This window comes from Phalacrocorax carbo, chromosome 1 (genome assembly GCF_963921805.1).
Source record: "Phalacrocorax carbo chromosome 1, bPhaCar2.1, whole genome shotgun sequence".
Lineage (NCBI taxonomy): Eukaryota > Metazoa > Chordata > Aves > Suliformes > Phalacrocoracidae > Phalacrocorax > Phalacrocorax carbo.
Window position 1 is genome coordinate 139,047,798 of NC_087513.1, and position 23,743 is coordinate 139,071,540.

General features: G+C 36.7%; 1 protein-coding gene across 6 annotated transcripts in view; it reads right to left on the bottom strand.

Moving 5' to 3' along the window:
* The window catches only part of STS (steroid sulfatase), a 116,582-nt gene that overhangs the window by 73,481 nt on the left and 19,358 nt on the right, over positions 1–23,743 (bottom strand). For 3 of the 6 annotated variants that reach the window (XM_064437352.1, XM_064437339.1, XM_064437347.1), the window contains exons 2-6: positions 19,040–19,107; positions 16,873–17,025; positions 15,007–15,128; positions 12,302–12,424; positions 6,811–7,234 (exon numbers count right to left, since the gene is read on the bottom strand). In XM_064437352.1, the coding sequence (XP_064293422.1) occupies positions 6,811–7,234; positions 12,302–12,424; positions 15,007–15,128; positions 16,873–17,018 (815 nt within the window). In that variant the 5' untranslated portion in view covers positions 17,019–17,025; positions 19,040–19,107. The remainder of the gene's footprint in view (positions 1–6,810; positions 7,235–12,301; positions 12,425–15,006; positions 15,129–16,872; positions 17,026–19,039; positions 19,108–23,743) is intronic. The other 3 variants (XM_064437357.1, XM_064437330.1, XM_064437323.1) reach the window with 1 other exon arrangement.

Genomic DNA, 23,743 nt, shown 5'->3' on the forward strand with positions numbered 1-23,743 from the left:
CAAACTCTAGGGTAAAACACCACAAAAATCTGCTAAAATGGTGGAGGCACAACTTACTTTTCATGCAAACTGCCTTGTTCTACTGTCACAGAGATAGTGCATACTTCTAAATGTGTATCTCTATTGCTAAAGGTGAGGATCAAAAGCCTCCACTTTAAATGATTTTTTAAAGAGATAACAACTCAGGTCTGGTGGTTTTTTTTGTTAAATTGAACTGACACAAAGATCTAACTTTCCTAAAGAGTCATCGAATCAACGATTGATATGGAAGAGGACTACATCATTTTCTTCTTTGCAACTCAGATTGACAGGTTCTGATTGACAACTCGCTGTCAGGTAGAGAAGTGACTCACCTATTAATATCCTATAAAAGATCACAGGCAGCTATTTATCTCCTGCCAAAACTCTCTGAGGAGAATCATAACTGACTACCTTTACCGTGACCTTGAAAATGGAATGACAATATCAGCTAGTAGGCGGGAGACAAATTTGACAATAACAGCTTAACTCTTAAAACACTTCAGTAAACAGCTCCTTCAAAAATGTATTGTCACTATCTTTTACATGGTTCTGTCCTGGTTTTGGCTGGGATAGAGTTAATTTTCTTCCTAGTAGCTGGTATAGTGCTGTGCTTTGGATTTAGGATGAGGACAATGTTGATAACACACTGAGGTTTTAGTTGTTGCTGAGCAGCGCTTATATTAAGTCAAGGATTTTTCCTCTTCTCTTACTGCCCTGCCAGCAAGGAGGCTGGAGGTGCACAAGAAGCTGGGAGGGGACACAGCCGGGACAGCTGACCCAAACTGGCCAAAGGGATATTCCATACCATATGACGTCATGCTGAACAGAAAAGCTGGGGGAATTGGCCGGGGGGTCACAGCCGCTGCTTGGGAACTGGCTGGGCATCAGTCAGTGGGTGGTGAGCAATTGCATTGTGCATAATTTATTTTTTATATTCTTTTACTATTATTATTATTATTATTACATTTTCCCTTCCTTTTCTGTCCTATTAAATTGTCTTTGTCTAAGCCCATGAGTTTTACCTTTTTTCCTGCTCTCTCCCCCATCTCACTGTGGGGGGAGTGAGTGAACAGCTGTGTGGCGTTTAGCTGCCTGCCGGCTTAAACCACAAGAAGTTCAACCACAGGGAACTTCTGTTTCCAAAGATCTGAGACTCACTTACCCAAACATAATAAAATTTTCTATCCTAACACGATTCACAGAGTCTTTTCAATTTACTGAGTAGCCAGAGAGATTACACATATCTGGCATAGGCCACCCTTTAGTGTGTGCTTAACTGATCTTGAAAACATCTAGAAGCATCACATTGCCAGAGACCTGTCTGCATATTGCATAGTACGAGGAGTCTTTACATTACTCAAGGATTCAATTCAAGTCTGAGCTGTAAAACACAGCTTTAAAGTGGGTGAGAGATTAAGTTACAACTAATGTGATTTTGTGCTTCACACATAGGTCTGCTAACTTTTTTACTGCAATTTTGCTCTAAATACTTACTGCATTGAAAACTCCTTGTGTACTTTTGTTTGTTTTTTCTGTGCATTGATGTTAACCTAAAACCGCTGCAATAGAGCAACAGGTGGGGCTCTGAATTTGTTGGCCTGCAGTTGTCAGAGCAAACTGAGATTTCAAGTATGATTCTGTACTGGAAACAAGATGGGAACATGATTTGACAGGGCTCCATTTTACTTTTTCAGAATATATTCTAAATTAACCTTTAATATGATGGACAGTACAATCTTTCTGAACAACTTTTTTTTTGGCTAGATGTCACAGCTCAGATGATAGAAAACAAAAATGTTGCAGTATGTAATCTGAAGATACATTTTCAGCATAAATATGTAACAGTGTGTCAATACAGGCAGACACAAACCTAACTTTTCTTTCGCTGTAACTCCCCTTTTACTAAAAATATTATTCAATGCCCCCTGTGAATGCGTTCATTCAGTGCTTATTCTCCACGGCCCCCTCCTCTACTTCCAGATTAGATCACCAATTAGAGAGTGCCTTTGTGACTGGACTGGCTGAATACACTTCATTAAGCCTTGTTCCTCTAGAAGAAAAAGGTAAACCTTGGCTTAGTCGTATCGAAGCAGGACTTTGTCCTACAAGCTGGATTTTGTTTTGTTCTGACCGCTGACAGTGCTAAAACCCTTGTTAGCATGAATTAATTAATGAAAGGATATTTCTGTCTTACTCTTTTAAAAGACACACCTTAAAACACAAATCTTTTCAAAATTTTTCAAGATCAGAAAAGTGAACTCCAGGCCACTTGGGGGTAACTTCTCAAACCCAAAAAAGGTGTTGCAAATGGAATAAGAAAGGGGGGAAAAAAGTAAAAATATGGAAAACCTGATTCTTTCTAGAAGATAGTAAAAGTCGGATGTGTTACTGCTATACCTGCATTTGCGAAATGATTCTTCCACGCAAAGAGCCAAGATACTTTTGACATCCCTAAGTTCATGCCTATTTCTTCCTTTAAATTCTTAAGGTACACAATTTATGTTTTTATTTCCTTTGTATATTACCTTTTTTCCTCCCCTTCAGAAAGTACATTTTTGTAAACATGGGGAAAAATAAGCAATTTCTCACCTACTACAAACTATACTCATTACTAAATCCCTCTCCCCCACAAAACTTTGGAGCATAGAATACAGATATACTGCTTTTTAGAAGTGTTTTATTTAAAATGCAGTCTATCACTCACTGCAGAAATAGTTAGATACTTAATCATTCCTAAATTACTTTAGTGACTAAAATCTTCCATTTTCAGATGGCCCTAAAGGTTATTAATAAATACTTTAGCTCTGCTGTTCAAAAGGAACAAGCAGAGGGCTGAGAGAAAGGGATGAAGATCCAATAGAATAGTTATGGCTAAAAGTTTACTACCCTTTTTTAATATATGTGCACATATACATCATGTGTATACAAAGATACACAAACTTTTCTCCATAATTTGTATTTTGCTGTAATCTATAAGGAATGTTCTTGTAGCATTCATAAAACCACTTGATTTCTCAACTCTAACTCCAGTACAACAAACCAACTGCCTGATCTTAAGACCTAGTGATATATGGAAAACCGCTAACCTACTGTCTCCTGGATTACATGAAAATAAATTTGAATATGTGTTATAACAGTGTTTCAAGGACTGAAATAGAATAGATAAAAATAAAATAAAAATTGTATTAACTGACATCACAAAAATTTGAATATTATGGCTATGCAATCCATGATTGAAAAAACAGAACTGCGTGAAAATTGTTCAATGTCAACTTCACCATTGCTTTTGAATATAAATATGTTTGCATGCAAATACTGTTTTCCAGAAGTTAGATGTCACAAAGGTTGTTTTTTAAAAATTTATTATTAATTGTGACCAGCTACCTGAAACTGTCAGAGAAGTATTCTGTATCATAGAGTGGTACTTTTGTCTTGTTAATTTCTGTTATGTTAAAAACAGGTCTCTGGCATTTCCCAAATTTGGATTGTCTGTGCAGCTGATCATTGAAGGTCATGCTGAAGACATGAGTGACAATCACATTGAACTTAACATGAAATAATTAGCATCCATTTGACTTTCAAATATACTGTAATATCTAGAAAGTGTACCGATAGGTTTACAATGTGTACACACACCTGCTTTGGGGAAAAAGTAATTAGAATTAACACATTGAGTTGACCTGCCTACTTACAGTTATGGTGAGCAATAAATTAGTAGGTGCTTTCACACACTGGATCTGACACTTGTAATTGTATATCATATATATTCTTCTCCAGTACCATTTCTAAGCATTCAATATAGTATTTGCTCTCTTTCAGTCTACATAGGAACAAATGAAAATAGCAATACACATATCCTAGTCTAAGGAAGAACAAATACAATATCATCTCTCCAAAAAACCGACCAAAGTAAGTGTAACAGCACATAGCCATACGCTATGAAGAAATAAGATGACTTGAAAAATGCAAAATATAATGGTAAGAAGACATAAAGCTGACAATATGACTGAGAAATACCTAGAAAAGAGAAGAATGTCAGGAATTCCATTGCCTGAACTCTGAAGAAGTTATAAATGTAATATAGGTAATAGGTATAATAAACTTATATAGACAAAACATTTATGTTGTTATTGTTATATATATATAACTATATATACGATCATATATACTATATATAAATATAGCCTAAAAGGGCTAGATAGGAAGTACCAGTGCTGTTGAAGATTGGAGTTTCATCATATATTTATTGTAAAGATAATTAATCAGTTAAAACACGCATGACACACGATAATTTTTAGCCTGATGATAAAATGTATTAAGAACCAGTGAAGGTAAATGACTGAATTCTTCAAATTCAGGATTGTTTGAACTCTGGTATACTTGTGCACAGGGATTACTGGTGATCAGGACTAAGCTTGCTACTTAATGTATTATTTAAACAAAAGAAGCCTATATGACAAATCAAGTGCTGAGTCAAACAGGTAGCTAAAGGAGGGCTGAGGGAGGCTGATAGAAGTGGAACCACAAGAACGCTGTGGAGCTTCCAAAAACCTGGTGGCCCTCCACTCGTGAGTGCCAGATGTCTGACTGCTGCGGCAACCTGGTTACTTCTTGACGGCCATTCCCCTACAAATGGCCAAAGCGAGTACATCAGTCATAAAAGCAATGGCCTACTGGTGCACTGGAGTTGACAGGTATGAACTATATAATGTCAGAACCAGTGTCTCAAAGCAAATATTGATTTTGTTGCTCACACTATTATATGGGACAGATCAGTTCAGTGATTATTAATCTAATTAATCCTATCCCTGGGAGCAAGATTTATGGTCATATACTTTGCATGTGAATTCACTACAGGCCACAGTTAAGATTGCTCGAATGCCCTAATTGCTTCTCAGTACCTTAATGTGCTTGGATATTCTTTAATTTAACATTAACTCTGAATTGTCTGGGTTATAATTCTTATTATAATTGCAACATTCCTTTAGTAAAGTTTATTGTAAATCATGAATATGTGCTATTAACCTTGATTTCAATTTAACATCACTTTTGTCTGGAAACTACATTAAGAACTGGGGCCAAGTGCACAGCTGATATAAAGCCACTTACCCCCAGCTGAGTTAACAAAGCTATGCTGACCTGGATGATATGTTGTTTTGCCGGCTTTAAACACTGACTAAGCTATGCAATAACACCATGCACATTACGAATATTAATAAAGTTAAAAGATTTACTAGTTTTCTAGCATTGATTTCTGATCTTGAACTCACCCGTTTTGGGGCTACCATTTTATTGTCATTGCACTGAAATAAATGAAACATTCAGAGATATACAAAACATTATGAATCACTACAGGCACATTATATAATTGTAAACCATGGAAGAACCTGCCGACATATAGTTAATGTACTCAAAGAGTCTTAAAATCACCAACTCTTTGGTCACTAAGCAAATAACTTCTCAACAATTTTCAAAGGGGGGTATGTGTGTGTGTGTTTGTAGTAAATAAAGTACTTCACAGTTAAATAAGTTAGAATGTAGATGTGAAGGTATCTTTATCACCATTGCCAAGAGGAAATAAAGATGCTTTATTTATAAATACTCATAAGAATGTTGATTATTGGGAAGACTTACTCACTTAAAGAAATTTTATATAAAAACCATTTTATTTTGGTATGATGAGTAGATATGGCTACATCAAATATTTATAATGATAGAAATTATAGAAAAATTGCAGTATGAGATCAAGATTTTAGATAAACATTTTTTATTGCTAACAGTCTTGATGACTACTGCATGCAGTCATTAAGTCTAGAAAATTTAACCTCTGATTCTTTGGTATAAGTTTTCATTCAGCAACAACACCATGTGAATGTATCCACAGTAACTACCTGATACGTTCTTTTCAGAGGAGTAGTTAAGGGATTTCTTATGTCTTAGAACACATTTTTACTTTTGATTTACTTTTGCTTATTTTTAGCAATGGTGCAACCTGTTTCAAAGTGAGAAAAACACTTTGGCGTATTTTTCAAGAACTTAAAGGGATGAAGTATATTTGCTCCAAATTATTGATTTATATTTCAGAATATATAAATATAAATTTTTATTATTCAATCCCATTAAAAACCCTGTAGTGATAATTATGCCAAAGTAGCTAATTTTAGAAAAATGAAGAATGGCTTAGGATGATTTTGTACATCCAATGTTTTAATGACCCAATGTGATGGCTATCAAGAAATTGTTGCTTTCAAAAAACCATTAATTTCCTAACGTCTGTAAATCAAATCTTTTAAAAATTAATCTGGCATTAAAGTAGAGGCACCTAAAATGACAGTATCATAAAAAATTGGCCTTATGAATGCCATCTAATGGATGTGTCACATCAATTATGAAGAACAGTTTCCCATTCCAGAAAAGTCAGGGATTATGAGTCTGCATTGTGCTTTCACATAATTAAGTCACACCACAAAAGATTTTCGTATTTCAAGTTACATGAAATTCTCAAGAATGAAAGTATGAAAAAAGTAAGATTTTTTTGGTAAAATTTTTCTGAAACATGTAAACATAGACAGGTTTTAATTTTTATAGAGAAAATAATGACATACTTGATAGAAAAAGTCACTTTCACTGAAAAGATTAACTTCAGTCATTTTTAAAGGAAAAAAAAATGATGATAATATGTAATGACATATTCCTCGTGCCCACCAGTTCACATTTCTTTTCTACTTTTTCAGAAGCATCGTCATTGTGAAATGCCCGCATTAACTTATAACAGAGTCAGAAACCTACCTTCCTATAAACTGCACGGCTTCCTTTGTCAGTCTCTGAGTAAGATTCTCATAGGATAGTGGTTGCTGGATAATCTGATGGTCCCTCATTAAGAAGCAGTTCAGGTGTCGAAAATGATAAAAGAAAAATATCAAAACCGCAAGTGAAATAGCGGTTACTAAAAAGGAGTAAACCAACGCTTGGAAAGGTACTTTGAGGAGGCCAACGAACTGCACTATTGCCAAAGAGACCAGGGTGATTCCAGCAACCTGGATTAGGATGACAAAGGATTTCTGAACCCCTTTTAAAAATACACTGCCTTGGCCAGGTTTGCAGTCTCTAAAATTGGTCACGGTAAGCCCATAAAAGTAATCAAATCCATGACTGAGGGGGTGGTGACAGAAGTCATTACTGCTTTCACAGTTCATCCCAAGATGCCACTTTCCTACAAAGAGAGAAAGACAGGGAGTAGTTTTGTAGTTAAATCACCAAACTTACAATGTGTGTTATTCCAAACTGTCACTGTCTGAATGATATCCCCCATCCCCAAGATTTATTGTGTGGATCCCTATTTTCTATATAATCTTCCTTTATGCCTTCATCAAAGACTGTTTCATGTCTGCCTCTTCGTTTTAGTTAGAAATAGTTTGGCACAGCTCCTGATGGAGACCATTAAATTCTGAGTGGGCTAGCAGGCCAGTGAAGAACAACAGAGCCCTAACAGATAGTTGAATTTGAAAATTAAGCCTTTGTGCATGCGTAGTTAAGTAGTCGTAAGAAAATGCTGTTTTGTAGTAGCTACCACTTTTTTAGGATGAGCCAATATGGAGTTACAAAATATCCTTTCTGAAATTTTTCTGGCAAATCACTGACATTTTAAAAAATGACTAGTTAAAAAAAAAAGCAGAAGAAAACAGTAACAGGAAATAAATCAAGAATAGTGAAATTACCAAGGCATTTAGGCATTTATTATTTAAATGATTGCAAAATCTCTGAAACCGCCAATCTCCCTCACTTGTGTATATAATGAGGAAGATTAATTATCTATTTATTTTATATATTATATATACAAATTAAAAAAGAAACAGTAACAAGGCTTCAGAATACACATGGTAGAAAGTATATGAAAGGAAGAAAGCACATATAGAATTTCCCCTTTCCCGCACCACCCCAGCTTTAACACATCCCTAAGAACAAGTCCTGATGCTGGCAGTCCTGAGCATCTCCTGGGTCTAGAGAGCTGCGTATTCATCCTGCACTTCTGCCTTTGGCAATGACACATGCGGGTACTGCACTACCGAGGAGGGTGAAGACAGGGGTCAGTTCTGATTTTTTGAAATAATACTTCACAAATGGGATCGATGCCGTTATTTCTTTTTCATAAATGACAAAACTAACGTATGGGATGGGAATGCCGTGTGCCGAAGTTCACCCATCAGCAAAGGGAGAGAAAAATACCACAGGAATCTTGAGCCTAACTGAGCGCTGAGTTGAGAGTCCAGTTCTCCTCATACATCTCTTGATGGTCTTAGATTAGAAATACCTTCTGTATATCACAGAAGCAGGCATAAAAGCATTTTCAGGTCTGCTTACGTGCCAGTGGAATGGGGCCTCTACAGCTTTCTCATCCCACCAGAAGTTTCTTCACTTACTGTCAGACGGCATCCCTCATCTGAGGTGGTATTCTGCTTCTGCAGGCAGAATGGCTCTATTCACTACTTTTGACGTGGTCCAGTGAACATTATTGTGGCCAATTACAAAAATAGCAATGCAGACCACCATACTGAATTTTGAGACGTTATGATGGTGCCATAAAGGGAGACTGCAACTGCAGGGAGACTAAGACTGCAACTCTGCAGTTGCAGACTAAGACTGCAACTCTGAATTTCATTCTCATCAAGCAAAGACACAGATTTTGGAAAATAAATTCTTCAATGTTTCCTCTTAGATTTACATGACTGTCTTTACAGAATAATTGTAAAGCCAGATCTGTAGCAAGGCCAGCGTGAAACAATTCTCATCAAGTCAGATAACTGAAACAGAGGTAGAGGCTTATAATCACGAACATAAATTATCTTAAAGCTTTAAGTTTTAATTTTTTTGCTATTATTAGTCAATTGCGAAGCACCTATAATTCAGTAAAAAAAAAATGAAAAAGAAACCCCAAAATATAACTATACTTTCAAGGTCATTTATTATGATATAAAGAAGTCTGTTGAAACTGGATCTCAATAAAACTAGACATAGCAAGCTAGGACAGAGGAGTCTTGCAACAACAAATTAGGACGGGGAAAATATAGGAACTATTTTTATCGAAACATTTTTAGCAAGCACAACAAATTGTTCAATGTCAAGATGAACTTGGGCCTCAAAAAGAGATTTGTTCAGAAGCACCTTAAGCCAAACGAAGCAGAGCGCAGGTTAGCTGGGAACAGCAACAGAAGCACAGAAAGACACAACAGCCATTCTCAAATGGCTGATGAGGTAGAGGGGTTTGATTGGTCCTGCGCTACTCTGAAAAAGCAAGTGATGACTGGGTCCACAACACATTTTGTTTTGTTCCTTGTGACAATAACCCCTGCCTTGAGGTGGCATTTCAACAGATTATTGTAATGTGCTTTACGCTCTGGGGCCTTTCTGAATCTGAGAACAGCGCAAAATGCTCTCACTTCTTTGCCAAGTGAAGCTTCATGGTATGGACATTTCACACAAGAATCATTTCAGCAGACTCTACGAAGCTTCTGAGTGAGATTTATGCTGTTAACTGTAAATTACAAGTGCCTTAATAGTTTGAGACCTAGACTTTTTTCTTTCTCCTTCTGCCACAATTAAGATTTCTGCACAGCAAAAGCAATGCAATGAAAGGCAGGTGGAAACGAGAGGCAAGTCCTATTCAGCCAAGAAACTTCATCTGGAACTCAGTTTTTCAGAACTCGGAATGCTGGGAAGAAAGGCTGCAAAAATCCATGGTTTTGGGAAAAAAAGGAGCAATCTGAAAACTGAGTTGTATATACTGATATATTTCTTTTGGTATGGTTTTGAGCTCTTCAGATAAATGGTAAGATGCAAGACGCAGAGCAAAATGCAAACAAATATTTTGTGTGCTTAAAGAAATATATAAGATATACATAGCAATAATAGTATAAAGTATATACATATATATTATTAATAGGATCAGATTTTAAGCTGTTCTATTAATAACTGTTCCATGAATCCTACTTCATAGACTCAGCCAATCTTGTATTCCTCACTACTGTGATGGTGTGTCCAAATATTACAACATCTCATTCTGGAGGAAAGATACACGTCCCAGTTTGTCCATTACTATTTTAAACTTTGGAGATAAGCTACACAGGAGGATTTTAAACTTCTCTGGATGCTAGACAACACATAGGACAACAGAGTATAGCAGTAGTTAAAATAATACCCATCTACTTTCAGTGAAATTTTTGCATTATTAATAGCTACTTCCTACAAAGAATCAACATTTCTTGCTACTCTCCAGCATCCTTAACTGGTGAAATATTCAGTGCATCTTCAGAGCATCTGCCTTTTTTGAGAAAACTTGGTTTTGTTGCAGATCTCCTGAATGTGTCTTTTCCTGCCAGATCTATTGGATGTCACCTTCTTTGTGTCACAGGGGAAAAACAATGAGGTAAAAAAGGGTATACATAAAATAGATTTATAGCTAAAATACATTTAGGGACGTATCAAGCAAGAGGAAGCATATATTCAGGGGAGGGAAAAAATTAAAGAGAAAGGAAAATGCATTTTGGAAAGAAAAACATGTCCTTAGAGAGTAAAGAGGAATAAAAAAAAAAAGAAGTGATGGTACAGGCTTGAGGAACTGAAAGGCTTCAAATTACCCTTATGCCAATCTATCACTGGTGCAGGATTTGACAGTTGTTTGGGAGCTGCTGAGTTAGACTGAACCAAGCAAAGACTCCCTGACCTAGACCAACATGTTATGGTAAGAATACCAGCAAAGGCAGCAAATGGGCTGGTTGGGAATCAGAGTCTGTCTATCTAGTCTTCAGATCTACATAATTTTTCTTTTTGTCATTTACATATACTTTATCCTTAATTTTAATGCACTTCTTGATTTTTGGAAGCGTTCATTATACACTAAGGATATGGTAATATTACATCTTATGGTTTCATAGCTGTCATTCAGGCCACTTGGAAGAATTGTTCATTAAGCATCATGGAGATAATGTCTGGAGATCTAAGTGGCAAGCTGTCATGTTGCAGTGAAAGTAGTTAAAAAAAGAACATGAACTAGGTCAGCCCCAGAAAATGAGTTGTATTACAGTGCTTGTTACAAACAGACGAATGATTTTTTTGCAGTCTTTAATTGAATATGGAGCAATAGGAATTAACTCCATGATGAACATGATGAATTATGAATGGCCTTTTTGCACTATGTTTCAAATACACCTGCACTAAATATACTTCTGTGAAGATTTTGTTTTCTGTTTTGAATCTGTCAGGACCTAAGGTATTTTATACTTTCTAAGACTGGGGTATAGATAATTAGGATTTTTTCATTAGGAACATCAACAATGGTTACCTACATAATATTGATATTTTTTGAACAACAGTGTAAACTGTTAGCCTTGCTGAACAGCCTGAGTTTTAAACAAAAATTACTCCCAAAATTGCAGTCTTGTTACATTTAAAAATCAATTTGGGTGCATTCATCTTCTAAAAGAACGTTGTAACATTCCAGTATGATGTTCTCTAAACAACTACTTCCTGGCAATGCCACTATAGAAATGTACATTATGCACTACAAGTTGTATTTCACAAAAATCTTCTAAAATGTAAGCAGTGTGGAAGTCAGTGGCCAAATTAGGCAAAAAAAAAATCACATCATTTAAATGCTATACCTCTACGATATTCATTTCAATTCAATTTAAAATTCACCTGGCAGGATGCATTCTACCCACCACAGGATATTTATGCTGCAGTTAGTTGTGAAAACTATCTTTATAACGCAAGAGAAACACATTTTTATATTAAACATCCACCACAGGATGAGACAAATTTCCTTGAAATACCCATTTCTGTTTGATGACCAAGAAGATAATCCAGATGGTTAGCACAGGTACTACATTATCTACTTTATGGATATTTGAAAACTGGTGAAATGAAACCCACCGCTATGCTGACTCGTACCCTGAGATCGATCCCTCACTGTCTCTCCGTTGTAATCAAACTCCCATTTATACTGAAAACTTTTCAAGAGCTTGACTAATTTTCAATTTGTTCATCATGTTTCTTCAGTACCTTGCACAATGAGACTATAACTACACAAGTGAATTAGACATACTTACCTGATTAGCGTTTCACAGATGCATGGGAATGTGCTCAGCTTTGTGCCAGAAAAATAAACTCATTATGCCGTGGAGGAAAAAAGCTTAATGCGGACCTTTAACAGCCTATACAGGAAGCTAATGTTCTTTTGATTGAAATGAATGAAAAATAACGCTGTGTATGTATGCAATTTTACCTATTAGTGCTGTTGCATAACCTCTCTGCTTCAGGAGTTTGGAAAAAGTTATTTCTTCAGAAGGAAGTCCCCCAGAAGAGGCGGAAAATAAGAAGACACCAACTCGTGAGAAGGCAGCCATTCCTGAATACAATGAGAATGAATGAGACTTTGATAATATAATGAAACACTTCATTCTTCCTGCATGCACTTTTTTGACTCAGGTGGTATCGTTTAAATGACTTATTACCACCAGACACTAAATGTTGTGAGTGGCAGATACAATCACCCATTTAGGTGAGCTAGGCCTTTTCTGTATTGACACCAGAAATTCACCTGTGGAGAAAAAATTTTCTGCTTATAACTGTGGGGCCAACCATCACTCACATAAACAGCTGCAGCCCCTTCTGTCGATGTTCTAAGGCGTAACATATCTGAAAGAAGTTCATCTTGCATAATTTATTTTCTTGTACACAGGGAAGGAATGGAGCTGAGGACTAAGTGAGATCACTCCCAAGTTCTACTCTCAGAACTTCCACTTTCCTCATACATGGCTTTCTACAAGCTTTTCGGGGTATTTGAGAGAAGGGAGTTGAAGTAGGTCAGTCTTACAGCTGGGCATGTAAATATCATGAAGTCAGAAAAAAGCAAGAGAGAGTCTGATCTGGAAACAGAGTGGCTAGCGCACTAAGTTTTGATGGGAAAGGATCAGTGCTCCAATGGCATGAAGACACATGCTTCAATGCACACAGAGTGCATTAAAGCAGCACCAGGTATCAGCTAACAAGGCAACAACTAAATAAGGCACAGTAATTTCTATATACTGGGAATCTGAGGAACACAAACTTGAGCTTATAAACTACTCCTAGGATGGGGAACTTGAGAGCTCAGGTCCATGAAAATTAGATTACTAGGATTTCAGATGAGAGCTGCCTCTGAGTATAGACAGACAGAACACAGAATATCTATGCAGATCTGTGCAGAGTTCTCCAGGAAGTCTGAATTATGCAACTGGATGATTGCAGTGCCAAAGTTACCTGACTGATGTAGATACCTCAGGTATCCCTTGTGGTTATATGAGAAAAAGACGTAGCCTGGTTTATTAAATAGAGCTCAACCTATCCTTCAAATGCTGACTTCAGTTTTTCACCCCAGCTATCTTTATTGATCAATAGTTTAGGTAGTCTTAGTCACCCTTACATATCTATACTTTATTTATAATATAGTTATTTATATTTATTTTTATGTACTTTGATCTCTTGTAACTGAAATCAGTGTAATTCCCTTAAGTTACCAGAATGAAAATACAGAACCATGATTTGGGTTGGATTTTTTTTTGTTACCTTTCTCTGAGTTTGTGCCTCATCAAATACTGTATTTTGGAATGTTTTTCTTCAGCTCTATTAGCAGGAGTTTTAAATTTCTAACATTTTATACAACATCATGATTCTAGTATCTTCTCTAGTAATACATTTTCTAGTTCTTCGCTGATGTTTGGAAGTAGTCCATATTTAGCAATTCTGTAATTAAGAAAACGTTTAATTTTTGCACCTATATTAAAATGATTAGGTATGACTAAGAGCAGATCAGTTAAGAAAAAAATCAGTTTAAATGCTAATTTTTCACAAATAAGAACAAGGATCATAATGGAAAGTGACCCGTGGCTTTACCTACGGTAAATATTAATAGCAATATAGCTGTTACAGGTATATAAAATCTTCCTTTGCAGCTGAATGTAATGGAAAATTTAGCAAGTTATATTAGCTGGCACTTTTGCAGAAGCTTGCTACTTGATTTGAATGAGCATGAACACATCAAGTAGGCTCCAGAGTCTTGCTTTGCTTTCATTCCCAGAAGCAAGGACAGGATGTTTTATCACTAATGAACAAGTGATCTGATTAATGTATAATGATCCTTGCTAAAAATGATGTTAAGGGAATGTTAAAGTTGCATGTCTAAGCACTAAGGGGCTCAGTCCCAGCACACTAAAATAAACAGACTGGATCTTTACTGAATCAAATGGGCTTTGGATAAGGTACTTTAAAAGCAAGAGAAGCTATTAAATGCATGTATTCATAGGATACTTAACACTGTGTATGGGTAGATAGAGAAGAAAAACACTCAGAAAGATGGGAGATTTTTTGCTTTCTTCTTCCCAGCTTTAAGGGATGCTGGAATACCTTCATGAACTGTCCTTCCTCCCCTCCCCTGAAAAAAATAACAATTTGTCTAATCCAAAAGGTTTTGTAGAAACAGAAATGTTGAGCAGAAGGATTCACACTGGGTTCTTCCACTGTGTCTTTCTAGATGCATCTCTGTCATGTTCAACATCCCAACAACCACCAACATCCTGCGAGCAGCCTGAATACAACTGGGGAAGCAGGCAAAGAGCCCACGGTCATTTGGACAGTGGAGGAAGTCAATGGAATTTGTCTGCTCCTTACATTAAATAACCATGATCATATATTTTCCTCTGTATTTAAAAAAATATATTTCTCACAATAAAAAAAAACTTTATTTTTTTCTGTTTACTCTTCTGAAATGTGAAAATTTCCCATATGGCAGATTTCAGACGTTGACCAACTCCGCTGAGCTTGATTAGTCAGGGGAATGAGTACCTAACCTGGTAATGATAAAGATATCAAAAAAGGCCAGAGAAAAAACACACACAGTTCATTGCAAATAAAATATGATATTTATATATAAATAAAGTAATGGGATCCTACCTGCTCTGATAGGATATCGCCCTGTCAGGAAAGCTGCCCGGCTTGGAGTACAAAGTGGGGATGCTGCTATATGGTGAGTAAGTGTCACTCCTTCCTCTGCTAGCCTGTCAATATTGGGGGTTCTAGAAAAACATAAGCAGGGAAATAAAAAAGGAATACACAAAGATGATTATTGGGAAATGGACATGGTGAGATCATGGCATTCAAGACAAAAACTATCAGGAAAATCAAGTAAAGATATACTGTATGCAAATTGTCAAAACCATGGCAGTGTTGCAATTATTATACTATCATGCCAAATATTTTTGTTCTATGTGTCAACGCTGAACTGAGACACTGTGGCACTGTGCCAAAAATCTTTTTTCCCCCGCTTTCATCTACTCTTCATGGCCAGTGCTAAACTGTGACACCTGGACGTGTTACATTGAAACCCTTTTTAATGCATTCCTTGACCCAGAACTGTAACTTCGCTACTTAAATGGCCTTTCTGCTTCAGCAATGGGGAGGAACTGGAGAAAAGCTGTGCTGCCTTACCCCCTACTTGGTGTTACTTCTCCCTTTCCCCAGCAAAAGCTTTTCAGAGTAGGACTAATGCTGCGTGGTGGTGTCAGTTATTAGGGGAGATTCAAACGGTCATGACTCTGTGTTAGGCTCTATATTAATGATGTTTACATGTCTGACATGACTATGTCTGCAATATTAGACCCAGGAGCACATCCAGGTTTCTATATCTGCATGGGAAACTTGCCTGTGACCTGGCTCATCGTGCAGATGAAAATCGGTTCCTGGAGGAAGAAATCCTGTCCCTTTGGTTCTACAGAAAGTAAACTAGGAATGCAGACTGGTCAGGAGCTGCAGCATGCTCCAATAGGTCCCTGACCTGGGAAATTAATGACCATGACCTCAAGGCACACTAGTGCTCCCATCATCTAATTCTGAAGAGTCAGAAACATTAATTTTCCAACAAGCTTCTTTCCTATCTATAACATCACCTACTGGTAACAAGCATATATTATGTATAATATATATATTATAACAAGTATAATTCCTTTACACTCCAAAGATCTAATTCTGAATTGTCACATCAGAGAACATCGATCTTGGAGGAATTCTGGTCCTTGGGAGGGGAGTGATCCAAGTGTCGGTGATGTATAATCTTTTTCCTGTTTAAAACTAGAAGCAGTAACTTGAGTGATTTTTGTTGAGTTTGAGTTATGAGGGGTTTTTACTTCCAACTAAGTTCAGTAAGAACAAGAGTATTCAATATTTGACAGGATGGTTCTTTTAGTCTGAATGTTGCATTTAACTTGATCAAAGAGTTTGCACCACTGAAACACAATGACTAGGTACAACTTGTGCTGTTTACACAACTATCATACCTAAGCTGGTAGTAAGGATCATACTGGGGAACACTGCTGAATTACTCAGGTATATTAACATTTGTTTTAATGAATTTATTGACTGAAGCATAAAGATAAAAGGAAAAAAATCAGCACTTTATTTCCAAGTGGTTAGTGACAAACTTGTCTCAAATCATGAGTGCTTCAAAATATGCTTGATCCATAGTATTTGTGGCACGTATATTTTAGAAGACAACTGTTCATTATACTTTGCTTCACTAGACCTACCCTTATTAGGTTGGTTGCTCAATTCTTTGTTTATGATGCAACTTTTCAGTGGGACAAATATATCAGATAAGTCTTTCTTCTTTTTTACTAAAAGAAAATAAATATTGAGTATTCTGTTCTCTGGAGATGTTGTTAACTTTGGTTACTTATAAAGAACTTATAAATCTGATAAACCTAAAATATAACAAACTAAGTATATTTTACAAAAGCTATGTCTCCCCCAAACATATCATCATACCTTAAGGTTCTGTTCCCATAACATCCCAGGTCTCCAATACCAAGATCATCAGCCATCAGTAAAATGACATTGGGATTTGAAGCGTGGTGGGTATTGATGCTGTTTACGGCACACTGGCAAATTACCAGAAATAAAAACAGTCTCATCTTCTTCCTGGTGTATAAGAATAGGCGGAAAACATAATAGATAAAGACCTTTTTTTTTTTTATTATTAATTGTTAATTTAATTTAAACCTATTATTGCCCTGGATTGTATAGTAGAAGAGAAAAAGAAAATGAGATTGAATATTTTCATTTGGCTTTTTTTTTTCCTCAAGAGGGTTTTTTTAAACTCTGTTTTCTCTGTTGCATTTTTAAAAAATAAAAATGCAAATTTTAGTATATAGCTAAACTTTCCTTCCACACCTTTACACAGATGAAGCCTTTAAGTAATGACGAACAAAGAACTAATGACAACGTCAGTGATGATACTTTTGCATCACAGACGCACTACAAAAGAGTAAATAATGAGAACAAACAAGGCTTTTTTTTTTTCTTTAGGTATGGGTGTGATTTCAGGAACACAGAAACTGAAATCATTTAGGACCAAAATTTCCAAGATTCACTGCAGAAAAAAAAGTTAATCAGTTCTGCTGCTGAATTCTGCTACTGACTGAATTTCTCTTCAAGGGAGAAAAAAATCCTGCTTGAGTTTCTTGACAGGAATAAGTATTACGGCAAAGGGGATGAAGAAATGCACTGCCAAATTATTGAAAGGGATGTTTAAGAAAAAGCTCTTAATAATTTTTTTAAAATATCAGGGACTATAGGAAAATTATGTAAAAATATTTTATATCCTATCACAATGTTCTATAAACAATGCTCATGCTATAGCTAAGTTAAAACAGAAAGAACAATGTATTGTATACAATACTACACAAAATTATATGCTTTTATGATAAAAGCACAGACTGTTACAGATGTGTATGTTATTAACGCTATTTTACCTAAACAAGGACTTGTCATATCTCTGTTTTAAACCGCATTGACTATGCTCTGGCTGAAACTGAGTGCCTCTAGGCTGTGATGGACTGTGCCAGGTAGACACATCAAAAAAGAACAGAGACACCCTTCTGCCCCTAGTAATACTCCCATCTTTTCTGGATGCAGGCAGCCTTTTTCAAATGCAGATGAGACATGAGTCACACCTGCACTCTGGATTATACTGGGACAAGAAGGAAAGCAGAAGAAACCAAGACTGAGGTAGAAATTTGAAAGCGAAAGAGTAGAAACTAGAAACAAGAATTTCCAGAGAGAGTGGGGACAGCAGGTCACGAAAGAAAAAACTTGGAAATCAGCGAGTTATGGCAGATAAAAGTAACTGAAGAGAAAATAAAAAAGCCAGAACTGGAAGAGCTGGTACAAAGAGACTAAACATCAAGGGAGACAGATTCATAAATCAGGAAGGTGTGGTGGGTAGAAAAGTATTTGTAGCGAAGATGAAGCAGTCAGAACTGGAAGAGCTTGCACTGACTTGAATAAAGAGCAAGAAGGGAAGCTTGAGACCCAGCTGGAATGAGAATAAGAATCGCAGGCTGAAATGGTAGAGGGTTTAAGAAACTGGAAGGGATAGTATGACAGTAGATAGGAAAACAAATGAACGACAGGAGTGTCTGGGATGAAAGAGTTGAGGAGTTACGATTAAGGAAGATGAAGGGAACTGATTGGAAAGAAGAGCCTGTGCAGATAAGACTCAGGACTGATAACAAGTAAGAAGAGATGAAGATAGTGGGTATCAACCGAGACAGACTGGGGCTTCTGATTCCCAACCTTCATTATTGCCATTCTGTCAGAAAATACAGGTGCAAAGAGGATTTTAGCTTTTTTTAGTGCTCGTTCACATACAGATAGAACACTAAGAAGTATATTAGCTGGTTTTTACTGCTCAATGTACACTTTATAACCCATTGACCTCACTTTGATGACGACAGTTCTGGTCTAGGCTTCAGCTGACGACACATGAAAATCCTGGCCTTATCACTGTAGCAACAGATCGTTACCCAGTTTACTTCATGGGAAGCAATCTACTTTGTTTCACACATGGAGAATACATACACAAACTTTAAAACACCAACCAAGTTCTGCCTGGTGGGATGCACCTAACCAACCCCTCAACAAATTACCATACCAATGAAGCTGTGCAGCACCTGCCACAGTACAGACTTCTCGTCTTTGCAGTAGATTCAACCTTCTTCCCTGAAAGGATAAACAAGCGTGAGTTGCTTCCCACGCATTGCAAGAGAACAACTAACACACTGACCTATAGGATAGGAACAACTTGCTGCCGTATCTTCTGTTCCTGCTCCTCTGCTCAGACTGCGAGGGTCTCAAGGCCCATGCTAATAGCGATGTTGAAAAGGGTGACGTATATGTTGGTGACATTATGTACAGAGCTGCATGGATGCTCACAGGACCTGCACATTTATTTCACAGAGTGCCTTCAATTTTGCTGTAGGCTTAACATTGTCTGAATAAAACCTAGAAATATATACTCCTGCCACTAATAAAACCGTCATTTTAATGGCACAAAGCTAGTTGTTTTGCAAGTTTTGCAGACAGTAATTCCAAGGTTTAATTTAACTGGTCCAAGCAAAACATCCTGTGTTTTAGTTAGAAGGTATGGAGCTATGGAGAGTAGTCTTTTTTTAATATGTGTAGGTCTTTAGCCACTAATGAACAGAACAAATTAATTCTCCTTTTACTGAGCAAAGCTACTGTTCTAAACCAGAGTATTAGATGTATTTTATTTTCCAGAATGAAAAAAAGCTAAAAAGAAAAACCAGTGAAATATCTTAAAAATTCACTGACTACAATTTATCTGAATTTTAAAGTGATTTCAAGTCTGTGTAGAGACAACATCAGCAGGAAAATAACCTATTCACCAAAATACCCAAGAAAATCAATCACCTTGGTCAAAATCTAAAATCTTCTGCTGTATATGCTACATAGCCTCCTCATACAGTATTTTAAAATAAACCTACACAGCAAAAGTAAAAACAGCTGTGCCCAGTATCAGCTGGATCACTGTCATTTGCAAAGTGGCTGAAAATCTCTTATTGTCTGGATCTGTTCCTGGAGAAGTTAGCCTCATTTAGTACTTCCATTTCTCATTTGGCAAATCAACAATAAAAATGTTATTGAAAGATGTCTCTGACCCAACATCACTGAATACTCCTCCGGTCTGAAGGAGGATCTGTAGACACCCTCCTGCATTGGGCTATTTGCCTCCATCTGATAACATGCCCCTGAAGTGAAATCAACAACAAAACAGGAAAAAATTAATTCCAACAACTCTGATTTCTCTGGTGTACTCCTTCTGCAGCAGATTTTCATGCATTCTGAAGGGACGTGCTTAGAAAGCAAGAGAAATTGGATGGATGAAATTGAGTGGAACGGACAACAGCAAAGAAGTACGGAGGAGTAAAAAGGGAAGGACGTGAGAAGAATGAAGCTCTGAGAATGCTGAGGCTCGTCTGTGTCACACCAGGGTTTTAACGGTGAAAAGACAGGCACGTGCAGACCTAACATGAAAATTATTGCACCAGATCAGGTGAAGCTTTCACTTAACATAGCTGGTCTCCAACAGCAGCCAATCCAAATGCTTAAGGAAAAACTTAAGAAATTTGCCAAGTATATTCTTTTACTAGTGCGCCTGTTCTAGCCTTTAGCAGTCAGTGTTTAGGGTATTTTGGACAAGAGAGCACTGTATTCAGTACGTCCCCATGGATCTTTTTACCTTCCTGAATTTGTTTTAGTACATTTTGACATTTTGAACCAAGTAACTTTTTTTTTTATTGAAACAATTTGCTTTTTTTCTTTTTTTTATTTTTACTTCAACAGCATGCTTTAGATGTTCCTGCAGTAGGCTTCAGCTTTGAAGGCCTATGTTCTAGATTCAGGTGGCAACATTTTTCCTTAATTCCATGTAGGACACACAAGTGCAATTGCTAATCCCTGCTTCACTTTTCCTGTGGTATAATAGGAATAATGGTACCTCCTTTCTTCCCCAGGCTGCTAAATTGAGCAGATTTAAGAAGGTACTTAATTTCCTACAAGAGCCAATACAATACTTTAATCATTGTATATGAACATATATACATGCATACATACATAGATGCGTTGAGATACACATCTGCATGTGCATGTGGGTGTATGTGCACACATATCGTGCTTTATCTACATATCTTCAAATTACATTACTGGAATTCTAATACATATTTTTTTATTTGTATTAAAACAAATTAAGTATAAATATGTAAGAACAAATGGAGGGAAACAAATAATAGATATAATCTACTATTTGTTGTTATATCATATGAATTTACCAAACACTTCTTTTTAGTTTTCTAAATTAAAAAATGTTGGCAGATCATATAGAAGCCAAAGAGTTGCCTTTCCATGCCCACCCCAACCCCCCCAGGCTAACTGGCTCACGATAGGGCTAGTTGTTTCATCCTTATCCTGATTACTAATGGCATCCTAATTAATCACTGGTAACTCAATCACATTAATATGATTGCTCCTAATATTCGTTTTTATAGTGTAAACTCACTATTTCTTAATGCTAATTTTTTAATATTTTGCTATTTCTTCTCCTTCCTGGTAAGACATCTTCTGAAAATCCTCTCCAGCCCTGAGTGCCGGACATGCTCCTCCCATTTCCTCAGGTCCAGGCACATTTAACGTGCTTACTAGTTGTTCCATGTTTTTCTCTGGAAAAGCTTAATGACACAGGAATCTTCCATCCTACCTATTGGTTAGGAACTCCAGATTCAGTGCCACATTAGGACAACTATTTGTTTTACAGGATAGAACTGATTTGCATTCAGTCCTCTCACAGTGTGGGCAAAGAGGGCTGGGTCTGTCTGTATCTGTAAATTGGTATTTGTGCTAGTAAAAAAGCTAGAATGTTTTCTGGAAAAGTGCCATTAGATTTCAATATGCATCTTCAGGTAACTATGTACATAAATGAAAATCTGTGTCTAATCTATTAAAAGTTGTCTCGTTCTAAGACAGAAATTTCAATTAACGCAAGATGGGAAAAACACCAGAACAAATAATCAAGTTTCTTGTTCAAGCATGATTAATAACTGGGTCTGAATCAAAGAGAGATAAAGCTGCACAGCCTCCATCAGATATACGTTCAATTTAAGTATCTTTTTAAAATGGTCTCTCAATAATTTGCTAGTTTCACCTCAACAAAATTACAGAACTTGAGGGCAGTATGAGTAAACAATAAACATTATTTCTTGTAGTAAATTAAAACCTGAACAGAAGATTATCTTTTGTGATATAATGCCATTATTTTGTCACAAAAAAAAAAAATATCTGTGTAATTACATATACATATTAGAGCATATACACTTTTCCATGATTCCTGTTGCACAATTTCCTTCTGTTAGCCAAATGCTTATCAGAAACTTAATTCTGAGTATGGGCTCTGGTCAGCCATATAATAAAGGAGAATCACAAGATAACACAGGGAGCCATCCTATTTGCCAGCTATTCACCATACTGAAAGAGAAAAAACTTTTCATTCATTCCAAAAAAACCACAACCCAAGCTAATCATGAGTAACTACTAGTGACTGTGTCATGTCAGTTCCTTGCAACCAGAAACAAGCATTCTAAACAATTAAAAGAAACATTTCAGATTCAGTAATTGCACATTACTAAAATGCGTGAGCATGTATGAAGGATGCAGCTGTGCTCTGTCTTTACAGTTCACCACTACACAAGGATTTTAGGTCTGTATCTCTCTGCATACATTTTGTGTTTATCATAAATACATAATAAACTACCACTACATGTTGATGGAACAGAAAGATGAGAGAGATGAGAAAGCTTCATTTCTGAAATCTGTATCAACTTCCGTAAATATTACATGACGCTGACTGACACGTGTAAAGCTGTTGACATATGCTATTATTATCTGTTCTAATGTGTATGTCTATTAGAGTAAGAACTTTATAACACTATATTAACAGATGTAATATGACACTTGCTCACATACTTTGAGGGCTTATCTAAACCCATCCACAATATCTAGCTTAATTAATGGTTTTGAAAGCTGCTGAGTCAGGGATTTTTTAATACACCAGAGAGAGTCGATATGTGAAATGACTATTTTTGATACTGCCTTTTTCAGGAGTGTCAAATGGACATGAGGAAGAAGAACACGTGTGACTAAAACCTTGTACTTCTGTTTTTATGAGAAGCAAGCAGATAAAGACTGTATAGCTCTGCAGGACTGAAAGTCTTACACATGGAATTAACAGAAGAGTTTCTTTATGTCCATTTGAATTGCACCAAGATATAAACCATAGCTCCATCTCTTTGACTGGTTAGAATCACAGAATCATAAAATCATTAAGGTTGGAAAAGACATCTAGGATCATCAAGACCAACCATCAACCCAACACTACCATGTCTCCTAAACCATGCCCTGAAGTGCCATGTCTGCACGCCTTTTAAATACCTCCAGGGGTGGCGATCCACCACCTCTCTGGGCAGCCTGTTCCAATGCTTGACCACTCTTTCAGTAAAGACATTTTTTCCTAATATCCAATCTAAAGCTCCCTGATGCAGCTTCAAGCCATTTCCTCTCATTCTATCATTAGTAAGTTGGGAGAAGAGACCAAAACCCATGTCGTTACAACCTCCTTTCAGGTAGTTGTAGAGAGAAATAAAGCCTCCCCTCAGCCTCCTCTTCTCCAGGCTAAACAACCCCAGCTCCCTCAACCTCTCCTCAACAGACCTGCTCTCCAGACCCTTCACCAGCTTCGTTGCTCTTCTCTGGACACGCTCCAGCACCTCAATGTCCTTCTTGTACT